General features: G+C 47.3%; 1 protein-coding gene across 2 annotated transcripts in view; it reads left to right on the top strand.

The window, feature by feature from the left end:
- Window positions 1–260: 260 nt before the first annotated feature.
- Window positions 261–14,818, top strand: part of TWF2 (twinfilin actin binding protein 2) — a 74,863-nt gene continuing 60,305 nt past the window's right edge. For both annotated transcript variants that reach the window (XM_075130606.1, XM_048856741.2), the window contains exon 1: window positions 261–393. Coding sequence is in view for 1 of the 2 variants with exons in the window: in XM_048856741.2 (XP_048712698.1) it covers window positions 369–393 (25 nt within the window). In the remaining variant the exon portion in view is untranslated. The remainder of the gene's footprint in view (window positions 394–14,818) is intronic.

The raw sequence follows: 14,818 nt of genomic DNA, 5'->3' as shown, positions 1-14,818 counted from the left end.
GCAGGCCAGGGGCCAGGGACAAGACGCGTGTACAGCGCCGAACACAGCCCACTCCCCCAGCTGGCACGAGGCCGTTCCCCGTGTACTGGGGCCCGTAAGGCCCATGGCCAGCTGGCTAAGTGAACCCGGGTGCTCCGCCCATCGCAGCCCTGCCAGGGGCGCAACCCCCTCACCCCGAGGGCTCCCCAGATCTCTGGGCTGTGCAGGGTCTCGGCCCCCCGCGGTCCCCACCGCCCTGCCTAGGGGCGGAACCCAGCCAGGCCCCGCCCCGCAGAGGCGGTGGAACCCGGAAGCGGGCGGCGCTGCTGCCAGAGCCGTTTCCTGCCCGGGACGCAGCGGCCAGGGCGGGAGCGGAGCCGAGCGGAGCCATGGCTCACCAGACCGGCATCCACGGTAAGGGCGCGGGGCCGCTCGGCCAGCCCGGGCCGGGCCGGAACCTTCTGCCACCGCGCGGACCGGGCCGCAATACCCGCCCCGCCCGGGCCGGACCTCCCCTGGCCCTGGCTGCGCTGCCGCGGCTCCCTGGGGGTCCGGGCTGCGCCCCCCAGCCAACTCGCTCCCTTATTGATGCCCTTCTAGCGGGACCCTGTGGAGCCTGGAGCAGGATCTCTGCCCCAGGGGGGTTGCATGTCTCCTCGACGCGCCTGGCTCCCCATGTGCCCTATGTACTGCCCGACCCACCGCAGGGCCCCTTCTCCAGATCTTGGCCCTGTACAGCCCGTAGACCCACAGCAAAAGATGTCCCTGGGGAGGTTGTGTATCCCACTCCCTCCTCCTACTGGCAGTCGTATTTCTGCTGTTTAGTAGTTGTATTGCGGTAATGCCTGGGAGCCCCAGACCCCACTGTGCCAGGCTCTGTACAGATACAGACCAAAAATGAGTCCTTGCCCCAAAGCGCTTACAAGCTAAATACAGAGCCTGTATGTGCTGTCTGTACTGGCATCCTGCCCTTATATTAGGCGTGTGTATGCGGTAGTATCTCGGCTATAAAGCCTATAGACTTGCCAGGGCATCTGTCCTCCATGGCTTAAACATCCTGCCTCTCACTAAGCCTTCAGCATCTTCCCTTCTACAGCACTGAGCTTGGTATGGCTGCAGCATCTTCTTTCCTATGGTTTCTATAAATGTTCCCTGCCAATATTTGGTTTTATAGAAAATGGGTGCAAATGCATCCTATAGATATCTTAGTGTCCTGTCTTTGTGCCTAGTAAGCTGTTTATCAGTAACTTTGTCCATCTGAATGTCCTTGCTTTTCCTTTGCTGCTCCATTATCTCGTAACAACACGTTTAGCTCTGCAGTGTGAATCATAATCTTGGGAACCATTTCACTTTCTGCAAAGCAGGTGGCTGCTTGATTTGTGTCATTTTTTAATGTGGTCCCACAAAAGTCTAGTTGAAGCTTAAATAGTATCTAAGTTTTTAGATTTACTTGGGTCTCATTTCAACCCCAAATGTGTCATGGCTGTGAAAGTTTGAAGAGAGTTCAGGGTTTGATCCAGAACTAAAGGCAGCAGTGCCTTGCTAATGTGGGGATGGAGGGCAGGGAGGAGTTGAAATATTCATCTCCCATACCTTTTACTCTCTTATTTGTAACAATTTTACAAAGAATTTCCAGGGAGCAGACAGGCATACAAAGCCAGACTTGATGATAAACGCATTACATCTCTCAAAACTGCATGAGACTGTCCCAGCAGCGTCACTTAAAGATCCACTAATATCTAATCCGGTCCAGATTAAAGAATTTGGGGGTCCTATGCGTTGTGGAAATTGGGGAAGGGCATCTTCCTTAAAGTGACACCACTCCATAGAGACCCCAGAATGCCATTTTTTGCCCAACTCACACACAGACCTCCGAATGCTCCTTGCTGCCCGCATATACGGCAACAACCTTCTGATAGCTCTCACACACATCCCAGCAGCTCTGACATATATCTGACTCACGGCTGCCCCCAGCTCCTCCACTCACCAGCTACAAGGTCCAACACTCCCATCTTTTGCCTGGGATTCACCGGGGTCCTTCATGCTCAGCACTCTGCTGCCCTCCCAGACTAGGGGAGCTCCTCCCAATCCTGGCTCCCCAGCTCCACTCACTCACATTGTCTGTCTGGTATTCACATGGCCCCACACTGCTCTGGTTTGGCCCAGCTATCCATCCGTTCCACAGTCAACTTGTGGAACTCTTTGCCAGAGGATGTTGTGAAGGCCAAGACAGGGTTCAAAAAAGAACTAGATAAATTAATGGAGGATAGGTCCATCAATGTCTATTAGCCAGGATGGGCAGGGATGGTATCTGTAGCTTCTGTTTGCCAGAAGTTGGGAATGGGTGACTGGGTGGATCACTTGATGATTACCTGTTTTGTTCATTCCCTCTGGGGCACCTGGCATTGGCCACTGTTGGAAGACAGGACAGTGGGCTAGATGGACCTTTGGTCTGACCCAGCATGGCCGTTCTAATGTCAGTAGTGTTACGTCCTTGAGTGTTTAAAAACTTGGCTAAATCAGAACACTGTTATTACCGTTGGAAACAGTCACTGCATTGGTTGTCTATGCTACTAATAGAAATATTCTAGCATGGACAGCTCTCGATGGCAGAGAGCAGTGCACTGGTATGGTGGTTTTGTAATCTACAGGAAGCCCTTAGATCAGCTATTCAGCTGTACAAGTTTAGGCAGATCCCATCCCTCCAAAGCAGATCCCAGTCCTGAATGGGCATTAACAACTGAGAATGCAACCAAAAGATACATTTGTGAGTGTGTCACTGCGTCCCTAGTTGCTGAGGCTATATGTCTTATGGCCAACCAAACATTTCATGGGACCAGCCAGAGTTAACTTCCTGGATTTCAGGTGTACTCCTGGTCCTTTGATAAGTCCCATGCCAGTTGATAGAATATCTGGTTGGAGCCTTTGTTCTAGAAGCTTTGTTCCAAAGTACTTAACGCTACTGTTTAAGTGCCAATTGTGTGTTCACCTTTTACAGATTTGCAGGTGCCTCTGGGCTGGAACATGACCACCAATCTGCAACAGCAAACCTACGCGGCTTTTTGTTTGTTTTAGCAAGAGGAAGGAATGCTTTCCTCTGGGGGTTCGGTTGGAGGAATTTCAATAGTCAGAATATAGTTCCCTAAATTAGAGTCTGGTTATTACGTTGGTGCTAACAGCACTAGTCCAGCCACGGAATCTTTAATGAGCATGTGTGATCAGGGTATTGGTTTTGTGTCTCCCCTCCACTACCACAGTGCCCCCTAAAACGGCTGTGGAGCCCTGGTGCCGTATTTACTTCTAGGGGCCATGGGGGTGATACTTAGAATGCTTCCCTTGAATTTCCTTGGAGGCATCTCCAAATTCTGACTACCCTGAGGGGGCAGCTATTTTTTGGATATTAGTAAGAATTATCTTTTTAATGTCCTCTAGAACTTCTTTGGTGGCAGCTGACTGTTCCTGAATGAAGAAGGTAGCTTCAGAAAAAATAGCCAGACAGTTGACGGAGGGAGGCTAAATGAGCCATGGGAGGTGATGGTAATTGTACGTGGATTTAAGAGTCCTAACTGTGTGGGGCTTTTCATTACTTTATATTGTTTTTCTACCTGGTAACTAACTTACAATATTAATCAAGACTTAAAATGTTGCATAAATTAAGCAACACTGTCCTTATGAGAGCATAGAAGTTAGAGATGCAACCTCTGAGGTCGTCTTGTCCAAGGGGATGAACAAAGCACAATTGTTCTCTAAAGTATATACTTCAGTGTTTTGTCCAGTCTGATTTTAATGAATCAAGCAGTGATGCTTCTTCCACTACCCTGGATAGAGTGGGCAGTATAATAGATCTCAGTAATACTGAATGTTTCCTTATATTAAACACATTGGTGTGATCTTTTTGCAAGTGTGTTGAATTTATGGTCGCTGTTACTTAGTGGCTCAGCCACTTTCTTCCTGTATAAACTTCTGTTACTCAAGGACAAAGCCAAGAATAGCCTCTCCCTTTGTATACTCCAGAAAGAACTGTATTGAGAAACTGTTATTGAGGGTATTACATATTTGTTACTCTAGGCTCTTCTGATGCAATGATCTGTGACTCATTATATTGGATCTCAGCATTCTGGCGTAACCATCAATGTTGTTATCCAGTGGCTAGGACACTCCTCTTTGTCATGGGCTGTCCAGGGTGCTCTGCCAGAGTGCTGCCTCCTTCATCTGGAATAAGGGTGGAGTCCATGGACAATCCAGTCCTATACATCTCTGCTAAGGCTGCCAATCCTGGTGTGAATTTAGATGCTGGATCCCTGCTACCAGAAACTGGAGTGAAACCCATCGGTTCGGTTCACTTCACAAAAGCCAGTAAGCAGCCATCAGACAGGAATGAGTTCCAGCCATTATGGGCGGAACTTGAACTGATGACCTGCATGGGGAGAGGGAGGAGAAGCTCCATATCCCATGACATGTGCACAGCATTGTAATGTAGCCCAGTAGGTCACAGAAATAAAGAAAAATACAAGAGTAGATTAAGCCTTGCACCTCCTCCCCCTTCTCTTCGCTCCACTCTCAGACCAGGTGCATTCTTCATTGGGCAGAATAGAGTTAATTCCAAAGTTAGTCAATTTTATTTCCCCCATCCTCTGAAATCTGTCCAGGGTTGGTGTGGTCAGGTTCCTGAGAAGTGACTCATAGTGCCCGCTCTTACAGTCAGCCATGAACTTGGTGCTGTTTTGGTCTCTCTCCAGGGCAATGCACATCATCACTTCCTGTCTTCCTTGTAGCCTAGTTACACACCCTTTCCCTCCTCAACCTGCAAGTTAACAGGAAGGAGGTTTGAATTTCTTTTTAAGTAATTGCAGATCAGCACCACAGTGACAGAGGAGAACAGTGGGTAGAACCCCTTTGTATCCCACCCAGTTTGACTTTGTCTAGTCAGTAGCAAATAGTGGTGCAGCTGCCTGCCTCTAGCACTGTCTGGCCTGGGGAAAGCTAACCTGGTTTTAAAATTTCCCCTGGTAGGATTTAGCTGTGAGAGTGCAATCTGGGTTAATACCTCCAGATTGTCCCGCCAGGAACCTTATTAGCACATCTGAGGTGGTTTCTGGACATGTAATGAACCATGTTAAGTCAAAATCATGTATGAAACAATCTCCCTTAATAAGTCTCAGACGTTATTGTGGGACAGGCTTGTAGTGTGGTTTCAAAACTGAATTATGTGGATGCACACTGTGCTACTGAACTTCCAATGGTATGCTTTACCCCAGTGTAGAAGGTGGCAGAGTGGGAAAGGCTTAGCGCTCTCTGTCCGTTGCAGGCTAAAGCACCCAGTGCCATTTGACCTGAGCCTTTGTCTGTCCTTTGGGAGGCAGTCAATGATGGTTGGCTCCACGCACATTCAGTGCTTCATGTTAAAACTTCTAGGAGGTAGACATTTCCTCTTTACATATACATCTGCTTATCAAATGCCTGAGACACTGAGCTCAGGCTGTGGCAGTGCTTTAAGGAAATCTGCTGAGTGTGTTTCATATCTTTGTCCTCTCCTGCTATGGAGAGATTTCCCACTATAGTGCTTCTATTGTCGTCTTTTTCCTCCTGTAAAGAATGGATGATGTCATATCAGAAATGGTGATGGCTTGAATCTGATTCCAGTGTTGCCTTCTCTTGTGAATATCTGAGGTTTTCCCCATTCGGTGCTGCAAGATGGAAAGATGAACAAATACGGGGGATCTTTACTAAGTGCCAGGCTGGCTTAGTGGAATATCATTTTCCCAGTGCTTATCTCAGCACTTGTGTCTTCAGCTCTCCATTGTGGGGACTCCAGCATGCAGGGATTCAGGTGCCACCTTTACCTTCCCTGTTGCCCAGTCCCAGATTTATAGGCATGACTTTTCAATCTGGCAGGACACAGCAGTTGGGGCATGGCCCTGAGCCAGGGCCAAATACTAGCAGAGCAGAAAGCATGAAGTGACATGGGAATAATTTCTTCAAGATAGGTAAAACTTTTCAGGTCCTCCGTTCCCTGATTCAGCATGTCTGATATCTAAAAATTGGCACTGATACAAGGTGCCAGCTCAGCAGGCTTGTGTGAGGCAGTTCTAAATTTGTGTCTGCAAGGAAGGAGAGCAGAGAGACATGTCTGCACATAAGGAAGGCTGCAGAAATAATGGGGTAGAGTCTCGGCCCAAATATGCTCCCTTAAATCCCTTGCTGGGGGAGGCATTGCCAGCAGGCATAGAGCTGGCTACTATGCCTCCTTTCCCCATAGCCCCCAGTGCATGGGATGGGCATGATGAGGGAGTGACTAGAGTGTATTTGTCTCCAGCTGGCATATAGTTCCTAGGGAACGGTACGCGGCTGGCATAAGTTAGAGCAGCCACCAGACTGCTCTGACTTACACGTGAGCTGGGGCAGAAAATCACGGGTCAGTTGCCCTGACTGCCCCCACCCTCTGCTCTGCTGTGGAAGCTGAACACAGCAAAACAAATTGTTCCCAAGAATGTCTTAGGTGGGACCTGCAAATTATTGTTATATGTAGATATGTTTTGCTTTGTAGCTGAGGATAACTTTCCTCCTCTGATCCCATTGGGTTTCATAGTGACCTTTTTCTAGTGCTTGCTCTTGCAATACCTGCCTTGCTGAAACAATAGATGCTACTTTGTTTACTTCATACTCAATGCCTACTACATGAGAGGACAGGAGCTGTAACAAAGGGTTGGGCTGTCCAGATGGCACAGAGTAAATAAGAAAAGATATCTTATTACAGGATTCAGATAATCCCTTGGACTTCATTTGTGACTCAGTCTTATGGAAATTCCACATGAGGGCTTGGGGAGGAAGTAACAATTAAATACAGGCTGACAGGGTGGTCAGTTTGAAGTAAAAGCAGCCCAGCTGGGTGTCCTGGAAGAAGGAGAGTCCTTTGAGTTTTCCACTGCTGACTTTTCAAGAAGTTTGACCTCATCTCAAATCTGGGGCTACCTCCCTGGTCTTATGAAGCTGTGGATATATAAGGTTTCTCACTTTAATTGTCCCTTGTTAATGAGAGAACCTGCCAGCCATTAAAATGACCTAGATGGAGTGTCCAGCTTCTCATCAGGCTGGAAATCACATGCAAACTTTAAAGAGCGAGGTACGTAACCATTGGAATATCTTATCAAAGGATGTGGTGGATTCTCCATCATGGCAGTTCTTAAATCCAGACGGGATGTTTTTCTTAAAAGCGCAGACAAAAGTTTATGGGCTTGATGCAGAAATTACTAGGAGAAATTCTGTGGTCTGTGCTATGCAGGAAGCTCAGACTAGATGTTCTTTTATGCTTTCAAATCTGGGGATCTTATGTATCTTACTAAAAGAGACGTTGGCTTTCATATAGGACCTGATCCAAAGCCCACTGAAGTCCTGGGAGGCTTTCCATTGACGTCACTGCATTTTGAAAGAGGCTGTAACATACACTGACTTGAACACAGCATATTTTCCCTCCCCCAATTTTTACTCTTTAAGGGGGACTGAAAATGCAGATTTAATCCCAGAGTGAACACACTTCCCTAGAAACTGCTGCAACTGTGGCATGTGATCAGTTTTGCTGCAAAAGACCAATGGACGTGAAAAGCAAGCAAGCAGAGAGAATGAGATGGCCTCCCCCATGGCTGTTGGTCCAGTTCCTATGTCAGTTCCCCTCTCCACCACCTCACTGCTGTACATCTAAACAGTAGCTTTCATAGACGCTGTAAGAACCTGCAGGACTAAAACCTGGGGATTCTGGGCTGCCAGCACTTCTGTGTTGTCACCAGACCCTCAAACTGGGTTTCTGCTGTGGGACCCTGTGAGACTAGACACTGCAGGAAGTACTGCCCAATGGAGCCTCTGTAGTGGGCCTCTGAAGCCCACTGATTGGCCCATGCCAGTATACAAACCAAGAAGCTGTCTCAGGGAGCTGTCTGAGCAATGATGCAGACTGCCTGCTTGCTTCTGCTCCAGACCTTTTCTTGCCGTGAACCCCTGACTGGCTCCTGACTCTGGCTCTGCAACTCCTCTCCTGATCACAACTTGGTAACTGACCCCTGCACACGGGCTGTCCAGGCCCTGACACCAGCCCTGATAGAAGCTGAGAGGACTTGCAAGTTCAGGTGGCTCTTCAGGTCTACTGACATCTACCGCCTGGCAGTTAGAAATTACTATAGAGCTCTTTAATGTGTAAGAGATTCTGGAGGCTGTATTCTACACCCATAGATTCAAGTGATTCCCATGGATGTCAGTGGGACTTACTTCTGTCCTAGTTGGGGAGAATAGGGCCCCAGGAGTAGTAAGCTGAAAGACTGGATGTGAACTAAGTCCAGCATTGACACCTGGCTCTATTTATATACATGGCTGCAAGAGAATATTGTAAAGCTCTGAGCTCCAACCCTGTTTTTTTTGTTGGGAGGGAGGAAAAAGGAAAAACTAAAGAACAAACCTACCAAAGAATGGGTTAGGGAAGCAAAGTGAAGGAAAAGAATGGAAGAAACCAAGAGGGAATAAAGGGACAAGGACCATACTGTATTTTAGACCAACCTTCATATGGTTGCTCTCGAGATATAAATATATCAGAGGGGTAAACACCAGGGAGGAAGAGGAATTATTTACATTCAGGGCCAATGTTGGCACAAAGACAAATGGTTATAACTGGCCATCAATAAGTTTAGGCTTGAAATTAGACAAAGAATTGTAACCATTAGAGGAATGAAGTACTGGAACAGCCTTCCCAGGGGAGCAGTGCGGGCAAAAAATCTAGCTTGTTTCAAGACTCAGATTGATAAGTTTATGGAGGGGATGGTATGCTGAGATTGCTGACAGTGGCACATGGCCCATCTATTACTTCTATCAGTAAACATCTCCAATAGCCAGAGGTGGGACACCAGATGGGGAGGGTTCTGAGTTACTACAGAGAATTCTGTCCCAGGTGTCTACATGCTGAGGGTCTAACTGAGCACCATATTTGGGTTCAGGAAGGAATTTTTGCCTACATCTGATTGGCAGAGACCCTGGGCTTTTTTGCCTTCCTCTGCAGTGTTGGGCATGAGTCACTTCCTGGTTTGAATTAAAGTAAATGGTGGATTCTCTAACTTTAAGTCTTCAAGATTTGAGCACTTCAGTAACTCAGCCTAAGGCTTTTTGGCCTATTACAGGAGGTGGTGCGTGAAGTTCTATGGCCTGCAATGTGCAGGAGGGCAGAGTAAATGATCACCACAGTCCCCTCTGGACTTAGTCTGAGTCTATGCCAACTGCTTGTGCACTGAGAATACCACAGACTTTTTCTCATCTTATTGTACCAAAACTCTCAGTGCTCATAGTCAGATCAGAGACTTCAACGCATGGAGCTTGAAAATTCAGCAAAATACTCTGTTACAAAAAGGCTCTTCCCAGGAATCTCTCCTCCCCTGGCTTGCTATAAATGTAACATGGCTGGCACGTCCTTTCCCTTACTAGGGGCATGGCATGTCTGTGTATGTTCAGTGCTGGGCTTCTGCTTTCAAGAGGTCATGATGGATATACTGGAGGGCTGAAAAGAGGGACCAACCTGTTTGGTGTAAACTGTACTCTGAAGCACCCTCTGACAGTGGAGCAGTCAGTCATAGTCAAGATGGAGTGGAGAGCACTGTTTTTTCCTCTTTTCTGCTTATAGTGAAAAGGAGAAGTTGATTGTCTTTAGCTTTCTAGTCTAGTCAAAGCACTCTTGTTTTGATCATGTATAGTAGTATCTTCTTATACTTCCTCTATTCTCAGCCATAGGAATTTGCTGGGTTTGGGGGAAGAGGATATTCTCAGCAGGTGATAGAATACAGAGTCTGCTGCTCCCTGGTGTGGGGACAGATAGTGCAGTGATAGGTCTGTTTACAGACCCAGGATTATAACAGGTTGCTTCAGGCAAACTAGGAAAAAAATCCTAGGAAAGCCAGTCTGAACAAGTGAAACAGAATTGCTTGCTGCCTGCCAGACAAGTTGCTGACCTGCACTTTAAAATCCTGGTTATGATTTCCAAGCAGAGTTTGTGACTTGAGGCAGCAAATGAAAATTAGTCTGTTGCTTTCCTCTTGTAAACATCACCAAGTGGCAGAAGTAAGGAGTCATTCATGTGTCCAGCTAGTTACTTTGCCACATTCCTCATCTGATTCCTCCTGCCTTTCAAGAAGCATACATGGGGCTAATTATTTGTCAGTGTGTCCCATAATGCAGTGTGGGCTTGGTTACAAGGAAACTGAGGCAAGAGGCTAAATTTTTTTTAACTTTAGCTGAAGAATGCATTTGCTGTGCATTGAAGGCACCAAACATAAATCGGGACAACAGCTTCTCTTTGCAGATGAGAAATACGGCAAATATACAACATTTTTTCATGTCTGTGTGTGTGTGTGTATATATATACATGCATGTATCCGATGAAGTGGGTTTTAGCCCACGAAAGCTTATGCCCAAATAAATTTGTAAGTCTCTAAGGTGCCACAAGTACTCCTCAGTTTTTTTTTGCTGATACAGAGTAACACGGCTGCCACTCTGAAACCTATTTACATTTGTGGAGCTCATAAATGAGATAATTTCACAGTGGGTAACTTTGCAATAGATCCTACCATGGTTTCATCTCAAACCTAATAGCTGTATGTGCTCCCAATTCAGGCATTCTAATGGGTCTCTTTCTGTGCAAATGCAGTCTGTAATTGATCTGTTTTACAGGTAGGTCCATTTTTTTTTCTGTCCGTACCAAGACTCTACCATGTGCAGCTCTTATTTTGTACATTGGGCACCCAGAGGTGGCTGTGTGCACCATTTAATGTGTACAGCTAATATGCAAATGGTTCAGAAATTGAGAGACGTTTTAAACCAAAGGAGTTTCACTTGATATTGAGCTGTAATTTTGTAGATGAGTAAATAATTAAAACCCCATGAAGTTAAGCACGTAAAGGCACCAGAGGAGAGGAAATCCCGTGGAAAGAGTGTGCTGAGAACCTTTAAGTGAAATGCAATCACAACTTGAATCTGTCCTTTGGGTCCTGGGTGCCTGACACGACTCTCAGGAGATTTGGGAGGGAGAATGTTTTACAGGGTTGGAGTTCAGGCAGTAATATATAAACTGGGGCAACTTCTTTGCTCTTCTCTGAAGCTGTCTCATTAGGCCTGTGTTTGGGACAGCATGGGTCTGTCTTGCAATCTCTCTCCATTCCCCAACAAACACAGTACAGATGCTATGGTGAGTATGACTGAGCCCTGATGAAGGTTGTGTGGGCCAGACTAGTGTCCTGTGTCAGGCAACTGAGGAAAGGTGGAACTAATTCTGATTGGAAAAGAGGATGAGTTGAGGAGACAGAGGCTTTCAGAATTTATGCCAGGGAAAGCTAGTCATTTAGTGGTAAATAGCTCCTAAACCAGTCACCTGTGTGAATTAGGGACATGATTTATAAGCCAGGAAAGGAGCTATATGTATTAGAGCTTATAGGAAAAAAAAATAGGACCAAACTTAATGGAAAATTCAAAAGAGTTTTCATTCTTGTCACAGATTTTTTTTTTTCCATTTGCTGCTGTATTTTTTGTTCAATTTTAGTTTCAAAATCAGTAGTTTTCTAAAAGGAAAACGGTTTTGACCATGGTCAGCTTAAACATCAAGTGGGATTTTTTCAGTCCCAACTGGCGATCTGAGAGCACTCAGGTGAAATAGCGTTTTGCAGAGTGACCAGGCAACATTTCTGTTGTCGAGTTACATTGCAAACTTTTGAAAAATGGAAAACTTACAAAAACCCCTGGTTTCGACAAAAGGCCCTTCTTGAGTAAAGTACTCTTTCTTTCAAAAAATGTCGACAAGCACTAACAAATGCTGAACTTGGGCAGAACTGTTCCCACAAAGGATATGCCTTCACTGCAGAGTTAGCATGAGCTCTTGCCCAGGTGTTGCCCCCATCACTGTTCCTGTACACTCACCCCTCTCATCTAAGATAAGTGGTGCTTTACACCCAGGCTAGCTGGTCCCATTGAGGGTGTGGGCTAGAGCTTGGGTTCTGCTTTCACTCACTTTGCGATGAGGATTCAGGCTAAATGACTCTAGTGCTGCTAGTCCTCCAGTGCCCTCCCACAGTTCCCCCTGTGTGCCTAGAACAGGGGTGGCCAACCTGGCTCTGGAGCCACATGCACCTCTTTAGAAGTTAACATGTGGCTCCTTGTATAGGCACCGACTCCAGAGCTGGAGCTATAGGTGCCAACTTTCCAATGTGCCAGGGGGTGCTCACTCCTCAACCCCTGGCTCGGCCACAGGCCCTACCCCCACTCCACCCCTTCCCACCAACTCCCCTGAGCTTGCTGTGCCCTCACTCCTCTCCCTCCCCCTGAGAGCCTCCTGCACCCCATGAAACAGCTGATTGGGAGGTGCGGGAAGGAAGGGAGAGGAGCTGATTGGTGGTGCTGCTGGTGAGTGGGAGGCTCTGGGTGGGGGAGTGCTGATGGGGGGCTCCTGACGTATTACTGTGGCTCTTTGGAAATGTACAGTAGTAAATTCTGGCTCCTTCTCAGGCTTAGGTTGGCCACCCCTGGCCTAGAAGGATAGACAGGTCTCTAGGATGACCATGTTTCCCAAGCTGAAAACTGGACTCCCCCAGTCACTCGCCCGAGAGGTCCCCCCTTCAATGCTGTTACTGGTTGCTGGAACCCTGCCCCCCCGCGGCAGGCTGTTGCCCCTTGCTGGAACCCTGTGCCTCCCCATCCCCCAGTGAGCCTGTTGCCCAGTCCCTGGACCCCTGTGGGACACCCCCCCCTCCCCCGCCAGGAGGCTGTTGCCTGATCGCTGACACCCTGCAGGGGCCCCACATGCTGGAACACTGCTTCCTCCTGCCCCACAGGGGACTGGGCATCTCCACTTGCCCCCCTCCACACTGCATCCCACTTGTTCACTTTTGTCAAAAATTTGTCCTGTTGGCTCTTGCCAACTGAGCAAGTCAGTAAGAGCAAATGGGACAAATGACTTCTTTTGGGGAAAAAAAGTTGGGATGGCTGGGACTAGGCTTAAAAAAGGGACCTTCCCAGCCAAAATGGGATGCATGGTCACCCTACAGTTCTGACACAGTTCGCTGTGAAAAAATCTTAGAGTGGCTTAGCATATTTCAACACACAACCCCCTGGGATGTGGTCTCAGCAGTCCTAGTGTTACACATAGGTGAGTGCAGCAACCATGAGGACACAGTAACTTGGATAAGCCTCAGCAGTGTGGCTGCTCACACCCAGGCTAGGCTAACTGGTGTTGAGACCTGGCTGCCAGTCACTCGAGTTTATTCTGCAGTGAAGACCTATCCAAGGAGTAATACAAGATGCAATGATATCTCACCAAGAAAGGGGACCAGAGCATAGATGGATTTCCTTTTAGGAAAGGAGAGAAGTAAGGGATATGGTGGAAAGTGGGAGGGACTGGGTTCAGAGTAACAAAAACCAGGCAGGTAAGTTGGCTGACTGACCTTGCCTTCCTAAAACCTCTTGTGGTGGTAAATTGATTTGTGCAAATACATGCAGTTTCCTGTTCTGTGTACAACAGTGCAGTCAGTAGCTTTGGAGTGTTTTCACTGTTTGCTGTATGTGGTCCCCATATGGGAATGGCTATCACAGGCATGTATACACTATGATCTTAAGTTGACCTACGTTAGGTCGACTTATAGCTACCGCAGTAATTGTGCTGATAACGCCCTGAGAACCCAACAACTGCTTCCATTCTTGACCCTGTGCACAGGGAGTGCTCACAGTCTGAGACACCAAACAGCATATTGGCACCTTGCTAGAACCCTGTGGCTGGCATATCATTTGCATATATATTTACATAACTGTGGATTGGAGACAAGAGACACCTTCTCTTCCTCTCTTCTTTCCCCCCGGGTCTCAGAACCCACGCCCCAACCTGAGCCCGAATGTCTACACCACAGTTTTATAGCCCAAGCCTGAGTCAGCTGGCCCAGCTGCAGCCATGCCGTGGGTCTTTTATCTCAGTGTAAACATACCCTGGGAAAAGATGTGGAACAAGACTGTCTTCAATGCATTGTGTTGCCTCTTGTCCTTCCAGGCCCTGCTTCTCCAGCAGCACGGGAGCAGTGTATCTCTGGTCCTGAACTCAGGGATTGTGAATGTGAAATGAAAGCAGCTGCCTGGAGTCACTTTAATGTGAGGATTATGTCCAGTAAATGAAAGATTGATGTCCGGAGGCTTAAGTTACCTGTCAGAGGAAAGAGTGACTTGATGCATTCAGAAAGGCATCCATTTCAGGAAGCATGTATTATTGATCCAGAAGCATTGAGCTGTCACTGGGACAGGGGTTGATGGTGAAGTTTGCACAAACAAAACCGAACTCACTTTCCCCCCAATAGGTGTATATGTGAGAAGACTGAGTCTAGAAGGAATGTAACCAGAGCTGGGCGGGGAGCTTGTACTTTACTGGTACATGTGCCTGGGAAGCTTTGGGCATTTATTAACATGTTTGCTCTTATTCGAGTCCTGAGCTCTGGGCACCAATCTACCTGTGTGCCGTGGGGCTTGGGTGTGGGTCTGGAGACACCCAGACCTGTGTCCTCCTCTGGAGGGGCGCATAGTGGCTTGAGGCATCTTCATATTGGTGAGTGTCCCCACTTGGTGGGGTGAACATTGGGCACAGTCTATGCTTCAACATGTGTTCCTGCTACGGTAATAAAGGCATTTCTAAGTAGTCCACATCACACTGGGAGATTGGTCTGTTATGGAAATGAGTCTCATAAATGAGAGATTATATCTTTACTGTCAAGTAGGTTAGGTGAATTGTGAGGGAAGAAGGTGTTTCTAAGCACAGAATGGAGTAAATGGCATTTAAGTGGACTGA

The sequence above is a fragment of the Caretta caretta genome, chromosome 7, assembly GCF_965140235.1.
Source record: "Caretta caretta isolate rCarCar2 chromosome 7, rCarCar1.hap1, whole genome shotgun sequence".
NCBI lineage: Eukaryota > Metazoa > Chordata > Testudines > Cheloniidae > Caretta > Caretta caretta.
This window is presented reverse-complemented; position numbering and strand designations above follow the sequence as displayed.